The following is a 14091-nucleotide window of genomic DNA, read 5'->3' on the forward strand; positions in this document are numbered from 1 at the left end:
ATGGCAAAAGTATTATTCAATCCTCTATTTAAAAAACAAAGACTCATATGCATATTTATACATACATATAGACTTTGAAATTTGATAAATTTAAAGGAATCTTTTGTTTAAAAAATTAAAAGGCAAGTTGTGCATATCTAAATAAACACCAAATGGCTTTTGCTATCTTTCAAAAACCCAGACCTCAAGTCAACCCCTTTAAATTGGCTAAAGTAAAAAATATTGAAGACTTAACTATGTATGAATATGGGTTTAATTTTACATTCCCAGTACTAAGTTTTCTTATTCAGAGCTATTTGGGTAAGACTTTTAAAAATTTACTGCATATGGGGGAAGTGCAACGAGAAAAGTCTAACTCAGAGGACTAGTGGGACAATGTTAACAACACTCAGTTCAGTTCAGTTCAGTCGCTCAGTCGTGTCTGACTCTTTGCGACCCCATGAATCGCAGCACGCCAGATCACACTATTCGCTAGCTGTGCTGTTGTCACTGATGCAACCTGCTTTATCATTCCACTTTGTGATTATAACAGCACCTTGGTAATGTTGAGAGAATACAGAGAAGATAACCTGCAAAGAAGGCCTCTAAATATATGACACACGGATGAATCTTTTTCATAGAAACAAGCAATGTATGGGCAGCATCCAAAGATGAGACATACGGTCTTATTATCATCACATCAGCATGAATCAATTATTTGTGACATTTGAGATTGTGGGAATCTTTTTCCTTAAATCTCCCAATCTAAGTTCTCAAGAACCATGGAAAATGTATTTAATTAAATAACATGCCAAAGCAGAACAAATTTCTCCACCCATTCTCTTCTCTGGTTCACTTAATACAATTTCACCCTCTAATGCCAGCATCTGGGGGTTTTAAAGAGAGAGTTCCCTGACTTCTGTGTCTCCTGCTACAGAACCCAGGGACTTAGGAAGAATCTAGTTTCCAGTAGAGAATCATGGAGCTCAGATTTACCACCGAGTCCTAAAGGGCTCTTTAAAGAATCACAGACAAGTCACAGTATTGACTCCCAGCTGTCCTATGGTGAAGAGCAATGGGGCTCCTGAAAGGAGTGGAGGGGAATTCCATCAATCTGCTACAGCCCCTCATTCTCAGCACAGCTTTACCAAGAGCTGGATAAGAGCTGGGAATCACTCCCTCCCTTCTTTCTGGCAGCTGTTTTTATAGCTATATGAGCTACTCATGCATGGGACTAACAACTTATCAATGGATGTGAGGAGTCCTGAAAAACTCCTTCCGTCTTGAATTTCAGAAACTTACTAAAAAATTACAAAATGGGTACAAGGTAATATTTTTTGCTTACCAGAACTAAATCCTTGCTCTCTCAATACTTCATTGGACCAGCTTCATGGGCATGTGACCCATGCAAGAGCATTGAGCAACAAGTTTAAAAGCACCCGTGCACTTGGTTGAATGCTCTGCAGTTGCCATTGTGAAATTCATAACAAGTCTTCCACAAGGGGCCCTGCATTCTCATCTTACATGGTTCTCCACCTTCAAAATGACATAGCTGGTCCCGTCTTCTTCAGACCCTAAAGAAAGCTGAATCTCCTGGCCTACCTGTGACCTGAGCATTTCCTATAGGTAACTGGGATCTAACGTAGCTTTGGGAAATCAGTTCCTTAACCTCATCATTTTTGCTACACAGGGGAATTTTCTTTTTAAAATATTATTACTTTTAATACAATTAAATAATTCACCTCATAGGAAAAAATGTAATACAGAAGAAAGTATACACAATATTAAATAGAGTCTTCTTCACCAGTATATCCTCACTCAATTTCACATTACCAGAGCTAACTATTGTGAGGAGACATCTTCCATTAAAAAAAAATAAATAAATACACACATATATTAATTTGACACATACACACTGATTAATTTTATCTTTTCTTAAATTCCAATTCTGTATGTCTACTAGATGGAGAAATTCTCTGAAGTAAAGTGAAAGTGTTAGTTGCTCAGTCATATCTGATTCTTTGCAACCCCATGAACTGTAGACTACCAGGCTCCTCTGTCCATGGGATTTTCAAGGCAAGAATGATGGAGTGGGTAGCCATTCCCTTCTCCAGGGGAGCTTCCGACCCAAGGATCGAACCTGGTTTCCTGCACTGCAGGTAGATTCTTTACCATCTGAGCCACCACTTTTCATTAAATGGAGAAGATTCTTTAGAATCTACCAATAAAGATAACCAGCAACTTCAAATCATGTTTATTATTTTTCACTCATTTCAGAGTCCTCAGCTGCATTCATTCAGAACAGGTGACTGATGGTAGCACAAAGGAACAAAGACCCAGAGATAACCAAGTGACTGCCTTATCCCAAGCCACTAGGTTATTGTGAGAAATTCAAGAGATTCAGAAGAAAGAAAAACACAGATAAAGCCTTAACTTTGCGATGTTGATTGGTAGAAACATGGATTTCTGTTTCCTTACCTGCCAAACATGGCAATTTTTACGAAGCTTCCAAATCCTCTTCCCAATTGAAGTCTCAGATTTAAGAAAAGCTATTTCCACCACCCATCCTGAGGTTCACACTCAGTCCTCTGTCCTCACCTAGGATTGTTCCACCGCAGAAATCTTTAAGTTCCTATTTCCCATTCTCATTACCCGTCTTCTTTTTCCACCTATCCCATTCACTTACTGCATCTATACCTACTTTTGTTTCTTAAAAAAAAAAAAAAAAGAAAGAAACAAATCTTCAGGTATTCATTAGTTTCATTGGTTTTTCTTTTGTATTTGGAAGATCCTTCCAGTCTTTACTTCTTTCCCTACCCATTTGATATTCACAACCCATCACCTGAAGCCCTTGTTGGACAATGTCCTTAAACCCTTTGCCCCACTGTCCTTTCATTTGCCCAAACTAAAAACCTTGGTCTCCTTTCCAGCTCCTGCCAGTCCCTTACCCCAGATGTCTTACTAGTTGAAGCTGAATCCACCTACTTCCTGCAACCCCACCAGCCACTCTACCCCAGTCCAAGCCACCTTCTTTTCTCAGTTGGATTAATACAATAGTCTCAGTTGTTCTCTTAATGCCTTCAGTCCTTACCATTTAAACTACTGAAAAGCAATCACCCTAAAATATAAACTAAAATATAAATTTAAGCCATTTCTACTTTCCATGCCCTTCATCTTCCCTTAACCTTTGTTAACAGATTCTTTCCCTCCATCTCTTCACTCCTCATCTAACAATTTATATCCCAGCTTACACAAAACTTCTCCACGTCTCCTCAAACTGGCCACGTGTTTTCTAGACCCATAGGTGCACTGTTCTTTAGGCTTCGAACACTCTGGCTCCACCCCTGCCCCTGCTTTGCCTGAGTTGCTCAGCTCCTTCAGGTGTCATCTCAGACATCACTTCCTCTGGAAAGCCCCCTCGGACCCTCCTCTACCTGAGCATGTTTCACAGATGTGAACACAAAGCCACCTGCAGTTACTTATCATAGCATTCAAGACACACACTATCATTTCAAGATGAACTGTATGTCTCTTCCACCAGACTAAATTCTGAATGCAGAGACCACTCCTGTATCACTCATCACTGTATCCAACACAACAGCTTCGGCAAACTATTAGCACCCCATCGTAATGTAACCAATTTTTTATTCAGTTTTCAAAGTTATAGTTTGATTCCTAATCCTGAAAATTCATTATAGTAACACATTGTACAAGTATTAATCTCTGCATAAATTCAGAGTGTTCAGACCCAGGAAGTTTGAGGTTTGAGAACTAAAATTATCTAGACCGCAGTATTTATGGTCTTGATCATTGAAGGTTATTTATTTCTTCAGTGGTTAGCATTTTCATGGTGGTCCCTAAGCTAGTTCCCAGGCCTCAGCTCCTCCCTCCAGTTCAATGAACTCCCAAGTGGAAAAAGAGTAAGTCTGGTTTCCTCACTGAGTCCTCATCCACCACTTGCACTTCAATACCATCTCATCTCACCCCAAAAAGATCAAAAGACTTTAGGAATATCTGAAAACCTTAATCTTTAACAAAAGAGCTGCTGCTGCTGCTAAGTCACTTCAGTCGTGTCCGACTCTGTGCGACCCCATAGACGGCAGCCCACCAGGCTCCCCCGTCCCCGGGATTCTCCAGGCAAGAACACTGGAGTGGGCTGCCATGTCCTTCTCCAATGCGTGAAAGTGAAAAGTGAAAGTGAAGACGCTCAGCTGTGTCTGACTCTTCGCGACCCCATGGACTGCAGCCCACCAGGCTCCTCCACCCATCGGATTTTCCAGGCAAGAGTACTGGAGTGGGGTGCCATTGCCTTCTCCATTAACAAAAGAGCAGTAGGATATAAAATGGAAACTGAATGAATCGTGGTATTTGATAAAGGTGAAAAGTGAAGTAATAAATTAAATAACATTAATAGGAATCTAAGAATAATAAAAAATATATTTTATAGATACAAAACATAAAAACTAACTTAGAAGGGCAGAGAGAAATATGAGAAGAAAAGAGAAAGGAGAGAGAGGAGGAGGTGGGGAGATAACGAGAAAGCAAGGGAAGGAAAAACGAAGGAAGGAAGGGAACTGAAGCAATCTCAGACTTTTTCTTATAAATAGGCAATAAAAATAAGGAACAGGGGGAAAGGCTCTAACCAAAGTGTCATCCCTAACTACCTCTACAGACAATAAACATTATCCATAACGCTGCCACAGTTCACTTAGAAGGCTTCAAAAGAGCCTTATCAATGAACAGCAGTCAGACTTAGGACTCGACAGCTTTACATCATTAGAGCATCTGTGGAACTTGAAAGTTAATATAAATGAGCCAGGCGTAGCTTGGGAGTAAGAAGGGAGCAGCTGTGGGTGTGCGTTCAGTCGTCCCAGACTCGCCACTCCATAGACTGCAGCCCGCCAAGCTCCTCTGCCCATGGAATTCTCCAGGCAAGAATACTGGAGTGGGTTGCCATTTCTTTCTCCAGGGGAGCTTCCATACCCAGGGATAGAACCCTTGTCTCCTGCATCTCTAGCAACGGCAGGCAGATTCTTTACCACTGAGCCACCTGGGAAGCTTACCTAAGAAGGGGGTAAAAGGAAAAAGGCAATGATTTAGAATGTCCATCATAGGACCTTAAAGCTGAAATAATAGAAGCAAGATGGGTAAAGAATCTCTTCCCTCCTCTCATTAATTCAATACACTTAAGTAATCAAGCATTTATTAAGCATAAACCATGTACCAGCAACTGTGCTGGCCTCAGTCATGGACATAAGTATTAATGGTCTCAGAAAAACCTGGTCTCTGTATCCAGTATGTCGGGACACATAACTCATCACAGAGAGTGGAGAAAAAAGCCTTATAACTGATACTTGGGCCCAAGAACAATCATAATAAAAACTGATAAATTCACTTGAGTGCTTACCCACTTAGCTCTGTGTTAATCAAAATGTAATATGCATTTTCTTATATAACCTTTAAAATAGTAGCATGAGGTATATAGAATCAGTACCTACATTCTAAAAATGAGAAATACAATCTCAGAGAGTTTAGGGAACTTTGTCTATGCCAGTATCAATGATGCATCCAGGGTCTGAACTCTGGCATTCAGCTTCTGTGGCTCTCCAGGACCCTGAACCTAAGGTACTTAAAACAAAACATGGACAATGGTTCTCCCTAGCTTTTTGGGTAGAACCCAGATGAGCATGGAGTAATGCACCTCTAGGAAAAAGTGTGTCAGGGAACTTGAGCTCCATTCTAGAACAGTCTAAAATGGCTGTCATTGATCAACACATCATATATGGGGAGCCATCAGAAATGGCTTATGATTATTCACCCAACCCTGAAACCAAACCATGAGTTGGTTTTGGAATAACTGATGGTTAAAGATTCCTCTCTATAGCAACAATTAAAAGCCTCTGAACTGTAGCTACATAACCATTTGGTCAGCATATTGAAAAGGATAATTTTTCTGAGAGACAAATAGAGGACTAAACAGTGGAAGTCACCGTGACTTGCTCCGAATGTGGACTCCCACATGAAGAAGCATGAAGTATTCAGGAAAGAATCTCCAATTAACTATGAAACAGAAAAGCCATATTCCCCAGTCCTATTGGGTGGTACTTATGGGAGGTGGGAGGAGAGCTTGTTTATGCCTCTTCTGTATAAAATGAATTCTAAAGAAAACCAAATAATACTGTGATGTGCATTCAAACATGAGTGCCACTGAAGAGATTTAAATCCAAACCTCTCAGTTTTCTTTCCTTATATTTAAAGTTAAAAATGCTCTAAGTGTATAAATAGTACACCTGAGTAGTCTCTGCTTTTCAGTATTTTACATAGAGGAAGCATTCTCTAATGTAATGAAATGGTATTCATTAACAGGTGATCAGCAATAAGTTAGCAAAGGCTGGTAAAAGAAATGAGAGTCTCTAACAGCAGAGCCTCTGGATGTTGTGAGGAAACTCAGCGGATGCCAAGAGGAGGATTTCAAGTAGAAGCAAGAGTGAAAAAGCATGACATACCAGCTCAGTAAAGAGGAGGCAATTGTGAATTAGAGAGAGAAGCTTGTGTTTTACGACCAATTAAGTGCTTACTATTATGAGAACTAAAACCTCTTCAAAATGAATAAATGGGTTAAATAGAATGGGGATTACCATTTAAGTAGAGCATTCTAAGTTTGCTTCAGATCATGGGAATTCTACAAAATCACAAAGGAGAGAATTAGCTGAGCAAAATAGTTTCATTTAATGGGAAATTTATTTCGGAAGGGAAGCTAAGGAAAATTTCTGGAGTGAAGTAATGACATTTAGAATTAGGAGACGTTTATGTAAAAAGTGATGTCCAACGATAAAGTTAAGTAATAAGAATTTTCAGAAAGACCTAGAAAAATCTGAGACACCTGAGGCACTTTAGAAAGAAGAAAAATGTAAGCTCTCCATAGGAAATAATTAGAATAGTAGAATTTGACCTAAATTAAAGGAAAATTTACTCATGCCTATGAGTATAGGCACAGTAACACACACGCACACACACTCACAGATATAATCCTTCCTACCTTAGAAATCCCCCCAAAGACTGAGATCAAAATGTTACTTCTATTCCTTTTCTAGTCTAATTAAAACATGAAATGTTGCCTATTGCCTGTTATCAGTTTATGCATATTATGGGTTAAATAGAAAAATTAGTATTAATTGAGGATGTCACTTCACTGCAACATTTATTCCACCAAATCAGAGGACGAGTGATTATTAAAACAAGGCATAGCTCCAAATTATATACTGTCCCACATATGCCAATCTGAGGGGAAAAGCCAGTGTTAGCCACAGAAAGAGACTCTTACAAATTCTAAAATGGGAGCCCCATTCCAGAAATTAAATACCAGAATATTTTTCTCAGAATACAAATGTCTTTTAAATTGTAAAAAGAATTAAAAAAATTATTAAAAAACAAAACTCCCACAAAACCTGCTTATGTTTTTAATTCTTTACTGATTTGATTTAGATTTTTTTTTTAACAAACTTCAGTGGTTGGAAATATCTTTTTAATTTAAATTTCATAAGAAACAGAGTTACAATGCACATTCCCTGACCAGATTGTGTGTGGCCTATTTATTCGAAATGTTTCATTCCATATGGATTTCTTCTCTTTATTTATAACTTCAAGAAAGGATTCTAATAAGTTAGCAACTCAAGGACAACTGATTTGAAATCCAGACCTTGAGAGCACAGTCCCTCAGGTCTGCCACCTGCGATGTTTTCTAGAAGGACCAGGGAAGGCACACAAAGCTGGAAATCTTTGTAGAACTTGCACCAAGTGAGAGCCACAAGTGGGTGGTCCACTGAGGTCAGGGTTAAAGTTCACAGAATAATTTGGAAATTATTCTCAGCTTGGATCTCGTTTATGAGGCCTGAGAATACACCCTTTAATTAGAATACAATTTCCACAGCAGCCACTCCCTTGACTTTCCAGAGCCCAGTTATTCTCAGAAAAGTAAAAACAGCCTCGTCACACTGACAGCTAACAATCCCCTATAAATTATGCCTTAAATGTCCAACAAAAAAGGCAGCAGGCATCCGGGACAACAGAGATGTTAGCTGCCAGCCCTCACTCACCACTCTCAAGAATAGATAGAGAGAAATTGCATTCAACAGCAGAGTCACTCCCCTCTGCTTCTTGCTTATGCAGCTGAACTGTCCCATGGAAGCTTGGAAAAAGAGTGGGTTGCACATTTGAAAATGTTCCCACACCCCAGCCGGCCTTATTTTTCTGATGATCCCTCCATCCAGCCAACCTCGCACTACAGTGGGAAACTAAAATCAGTTCCATGAGAGCCAGCTGTCCGCCTCTTCCACGGTGCTCAGGGAGCCACACAGGACTCCTGGCACAGGAGCCAGCCCAGGCCTGACTCACGCAGATGTCCCCCTCACCCCCCACCCCGCCCAATGCAGCTCTGAGCCACAGCCTTCTTTCCAGGGCTATTGTTACTACAAAAGATGCACTAGGCCCCCAGAAATGCTCTAGATGCTGAAGTAAGAGGAAAACACACATCTCTCTAACTGCAGGGTTAAGAGAGACAGACGCTAAATGATGCAGAGACAGCCAAGGACTCAATGGGGAAAGCCAAAGATGGAAAGTCAGGCTAGCTTAGCAGACTTTAGTGTCTGGGAGTTGGAACAGCAAAAGCTATCAGATTATCAAACTTGCAGATGCTATCCAGACTTGAGTTGGTTTTAAAGATGACATAAAGTGTTCCATTTTGGAAAATCCACATATCAAATTTTTCTGTAGACCCAACAGAGTAGCCTTTGTCTAGAGAAGTGTGACTGGGAAAATAACAAAAATGTAGTTTCTGAAATCTGTCATCAGAATTCATAATCCAAAGTCACCCACAAATATGTGGAAATTCTCGGCAACTTATGTTTTGAGCAAGAGCAGCATTACTGTCTTTGGCCATTATCATCTGATATCCATTCATCTGTCAATTTTCCCAGCCACTCTCTCAAAGGAGGTAATAAATCTCTCTCTCTGGATTCTTTCAGTGTATATTAGTGTGTGTACCTAGACAGTTGTTCCCAAGTACTCCAGTACCCCACGATACAGGCTGCATCATTATCTCAATAAAAAAACTATTTCATGCACTTTACAATATTTATCATTGTCCATAATCAATCCAGACAAGAGACAGGAGTAAGTTTTAAATCCATTCACTTTAATGATGTGAGTTCTGTGGCTAAAATGAGTTTCATCAAACAGCACTAAAGTTTTTTAATATGACATGACTCTCCATATCCTTATGCAATGGTGGTTATATTTTAGTTTTTGTCCTAAGAGTTCTTATTCATGTTTTTCCAAGTGTGGGCCTTGGGAAGGGAAATTGGTAAAAAAAAAAAAAAATCAATTAGTGAAACACATAAATTCTATGAATATGGGGGGAAAAAATAAGCAAACAATCATACCTCCCAAAAGGTAAAGTTAAAATTGTCTGTAAGACCCTGTCTCTCGCTCTCTGCTTGCTGAAAAATCACAGATAAAATATGCTAGTATCTCACAAACCCTTAAGTTTCATAATAGCAGGGTCAACATTTAGAAAGAAGACGACAATATATGTTTTGGAGATAAATATTTACTTGAAATATATATATATTTTTTGATTCTTTGGAGAAAGCTGAATAAATCTTGCTCCTAATTTCTGAGTTTCACTTCCTTTCTATTCCATTCCCCAGTAGAAAAGTGTAAAAAACCAAAATAGTTCTAAAATTAAACTAAAACACAGTCACTTTTAGAGCTTTTTGCTTGAAAACTTTAAGTCTCCTTCTATAGTGTTTTTATTATTTTTTTTTTCTTCTACAAAGTTGGCTTTTTCCTTCTACCTGCTTTTTTCTGTTTGGTTTCTATTATTCAAAGTAAATGTAATAAGCAACAAAAAAAAGTTTCAGTATTATAGAGTTGTCTGAACTGAAGAATTAAATTAAAAACAAAAAAAAGTAACACTTGATTCCCAGAATAAAACTTTTCCTCTGTCTTCTCTGAAAAATTGAAAAGTGACATGGATATTTTGGTTACCATAAATGATAATTTCAGATGTAGCACTCCTAAGGCCATCCAGGCATGGCACAGCACAGTGATGTTCTTTCTATATATACGTTCACTACAGAGAATCTTTCACTCTATGGCAAATTCATATTGAATCCACCAGGGGGAATTTAGCGGCCAGAAGAAGCACAACCTGCCATCAACATGGATTCTGAATAGCACTTAAGAGATACTGGTGTTTCTGGGCATTCCCAGAGTAAAACAAAACTAAACCAAAGCTTATTACATATTCTACAGAGCAATTTTAAGAAGAGGAAGAGAATAAAAAGAAGCTAAGTAGTGATAAAAGTGTTAACTGTGAAAAAACAGTTTGGAATCATTTGGCCAGAACAGGGACCACATGGTGTTACCAAAATACTACTCACTGTCCTCTACCTCATCTTTATCTTTTTAGTTTCACTGTCTGTTTATACGTAGAATTGTCCAACTTCTTACTTAGTTGTTACTCAAGAAGGAATTTAGTTTTGTCTAAATCTCTCTGAGAATGGAGTCCAAAATTTTCAGTTTAATACTTCCTTTTTAAAGACAGGATGAAAGCCAGCAGACAGTATTATTTATACTCTGCTTTACTTCTATATGTTAAAAGACTCATGAAAAACACTTTCAGGTAAGTTGCTGATTTACAGATTTCTAGCAGAATTATATGAGATGATTAACTGAGAGCATATTATTATAGTCACGTCCCTGAATCACTCCAATTTTCTCCAAAAATACTTACTTCTGATGAGTTCATCATCCGAACAATTTCCCCACATGGGCTGGTCCTGCATCTCTCCATGTGTGAAGCAGCTATCGGTAGCTTGAGTTATCTCTCTCTCAGTATTTTCTTTATCACATTTTTCTAAATTAAAAAAAAATGCATTATCATTAAATGTTACATATTTTTCTGTTTTCATTTTTATAGATTTTTTTCCCCAAAATGTTTCTATAAATCTGCCATAATTAAAAGTAATGGGAGCAATATCTCTACTAACCATTGCAAATGTTATTGACTCAATAGAGATTTACTAGCATCTACTCTATGACTGCACTCCAGACACAGCACTAGTGGTAGAGAACATGCCTTGTCAATGCAGGAGACTTAAGAAACACAGGTTTGGTCCCTGGGTTGGGAAGATCCTCTGGAGGAGGGCATGGCAATCCACTCCAGTATTCTTGCTTGGAGAATCCCTTGCACAGAGAAGCCTGATAGTCTACAGCCCATAGGGTTGAAGCATCTTAGCACACACACATGCACTTTAGGACCAGCACTGAAGAAACGTTTTATTGTAAAAATTGTCTGTTAAGATTACTGTAAACAGGTCATCAAAACATAGCAAATGATCTGCCATGATAGAAAAATGTGTAACAGTTCTATCAAGGATGGAACTGAGCCCATACATGTAGAGGGCAAGGGTGGCAGGGAAAGCATCAAAGATAATGCGAGATTTATATGTGAGTTTATGGGTTCTCCAGGGAGGAAGCCAATGAGTAAGGGAAAGTAATGTCTCATCGGGAACATAACTTAAGCAAAAAGCTGACTATAACACAAGGGTAAATGAATGTTACAAGAGGTCTAGGGCACTAAAGACATTCAAAGTAAGAAGATACGCATCAGAATTCAGAGCTCAAGAAAAGCATGATACAAAATGGTGCATGTTGGATAATCTTTAAGATCAGCAGGAATTCTCAAAGTAGAGATGAGAGAAAAGCCATTCCAAGTGAAAGAATTGCAGGGCAAACACCAAAAGCAGACACGTAGGCAAAAGTTCAAATTTTCTGCACTGTGAACTACTTAAAGAGGGATATTAGGAAATAAGATTGTGAAAGTTTGAACAGGGACATGCTATGGATTTGCATGGCAAGGTGAAAAATCTGGACCTAATTTCAAAGTAAGATAAAAAAGTAACAGTAGCCATGGTAGCTTTATGAACTGTCTAATCAAAGCCACATATAGGGGAAATGAACAAACGTATATACACCAGAGGTTCTCAATCCTGACAGTACTCTAACTCACTCAGGGGACTTCTTAAAAAATAGCTTCCTGGGCCTTATAACCTAAAATTCTACTTTAATTTGGGGGTGGGAGACCCAGGTGATTCAACTGTCCTTAAATCCTTAAGAGTCACTGGAGGACGGATGCATCTAACAGGGAGAACAGAGTAAGGGAAACTAAAAGAGAGACTGATGAAAGTTTTGTCAACTGGATAAGAAGATGGGAAAGGAGGTAACTGTGATAAAATAATTAGAGGATTCACAGACTGTCAAAGAAGATGATAGCTGGAGATGACTGTCTTAGGATGGATTTGACTGGGAAAACCCAGAGATCAGGAAAATAATTTATATTTGTATATGTATCTATGTATAACTGAATCACTCTGCTTTACAGCAGAAATTTGAAAAAGGAAATAGCAACCCACTCCAGTATTCTTGCCTGGAAAATTCCATGGACAGAGGAACATGGTGGGCTACAGTCCATAGGATCACAAAGAGTCGGCCACGACTGACCACATCAGCACAGCAGAAATTAACACAACATTATAAATCAACTATACTTTTAATATTTTTTAAAAAATAAAAATATATATTTGTATATAGTTTATATTTGGGCACTGTATTATGCAGTTGAATATACAATCAATTACAAAACACATCCCAACCTTCATGGACTGTAGCCCAACCAAGTCTAGTGGATGAGTTTAGTTTTAAACATCTGCAAGTCACAAAGTTATAGCTGAAACAGTTATCTTCCTAAACTTGACTGCTGAAGTCATTCAAATGAATAGGCTCACCAAAACTGTAAGTCTATGAAAAGAAGAGTATCAGGAGGGTTCTATACAATCAGAAAGGAATCAGAGAAGGAAGAAAAACTAGATGATGTCAAGCCATGGAAGCAAGGAAAGGAAAGAGATTCAAACAGAAGTTGTTAGTCAACTGTATTAACATTTCCAGTGGAAGGAAAAAAAAAAGTTCTGCACATCCAGAAATTTCTCCTGTACCATGGGGATTTCACAATTGAAAAGTTCTGCCATAAAACACATTTCAACACATGAAAATAGATGGACACTCAGGAATAAGTCTAGAGGCTAAGATTTCTGAATTTAAAAAAATTGGGTCTCCAATGCTAAATATTTTTAGAAAGCAAAACCGTATTCAGATAGCAGTAAAATATAAATTAGAACCATACTAAATCAACATGTTCTAGATTTATGCAGCATTTACTCAGCATTATCCTAGGGAAAAATGTAACCTTCCTGAGATGTGTGTATTCGTTTCAATTAAAATCTTGACTTTTTTAAACAACTTCTGAAATCTTTCCACTGCTACCGTCAACCCAAGGCCTTTCTGAGATGATCAATAGCAAAGATTTTTCTAATAGCTCTACACAGGAACTCTCTCCTCAGCAGAGTCCTACATTCTTGCTGCGACTGTTATGTAGCTGACTGCCGCCAGGTGTCATGCTAGTAGGCTTGATTCAATTAGTAACTCTAATTGAAGCTGAATGAAATTAATTATATAATTTTGAGCTGTTCAAGTTTAATTCCATTAAAATTAATTCATGAAACCAGGGCATTATGAAGCAATGCTGACTAAAAGAAAATAGGTATGAATAAAGCCTCTAGACACACTTGACTCACATTTGAATCATGTCCAATATTCAAGTGCTAAACACAGACCCTCTCAACTCTCCATTGACTAAATGAAAATGTCATGTGGCTCGTACACACACAATTTTAGTAGTGACCCACTGCTAAGAAGAAAACAAAGCTCCTCCTGCTCTGAATATTTACTGAGACAGTTATCTTTTTTTTTTTTTTAAGTTTCCTTATCTGTGAAATTCTAGAATTACATGATCTCTAGAGTCCTTCTCAAGTTGAAAGAGAAAAGGAAAATTATCATTCTCTGTCTCATTACCTTCAAGAAATGATAACTATGTAACTACTATTAAATTACAATCATCAGTTGCCTACTTTGAAAACTAAATGGTCTCAGGCTTTTGCTACGATCCTTAACACTCAGAACCAAAGCAAGACTCAGAAAAAACTCCAAATTTAA

General features: G+C 38.2%; 1 protein-coding gene across 7 annotated transcripts in view; it reads right to left on the bottom strand.

Moving 5' to 3' along the window:
* MDFIC (MyoD family inhibitor domain containing) overlaps positions 1–14091 on the bottom strand; it is a 96055-nt gene that overhangs the window by 63932 nt on the left and 18032 nt on the right. For 6 of the 7 annotated variants that reach the window (XM_012176761.4, XM_042248573.1, XM_042248578.2 and 3 more), the window contains exon 3: positions 10775–10897. In XM_012176761.4, coding sequence (XP_012032151.2) covers positions 10775–10897 — 123 coding nt within the window. Of the gene's footprint in view, positions 1–10774; positions 10898–14091 lie in introns of those variants that run through there. The other variant, XM_042248576.2, reaches the window with a different exon arrangement.

Source organism: Ovis aries, chromosome 4 (genome assembly GCF_016772045.2).
Source record: "Ovis aries strain OAR_USU_Benz2616 breed Rambouillet chromosome 4, ARS-UI_Ramb_v3.0, whole genome shotgun sequence".
NCBI classification, from domain to species: domain Eukaryota; kingdom Metazoa; phylum Chordata; class Mammalia; order Artiodactyla; family Bovidae; genus Ovis; species Ovis aries.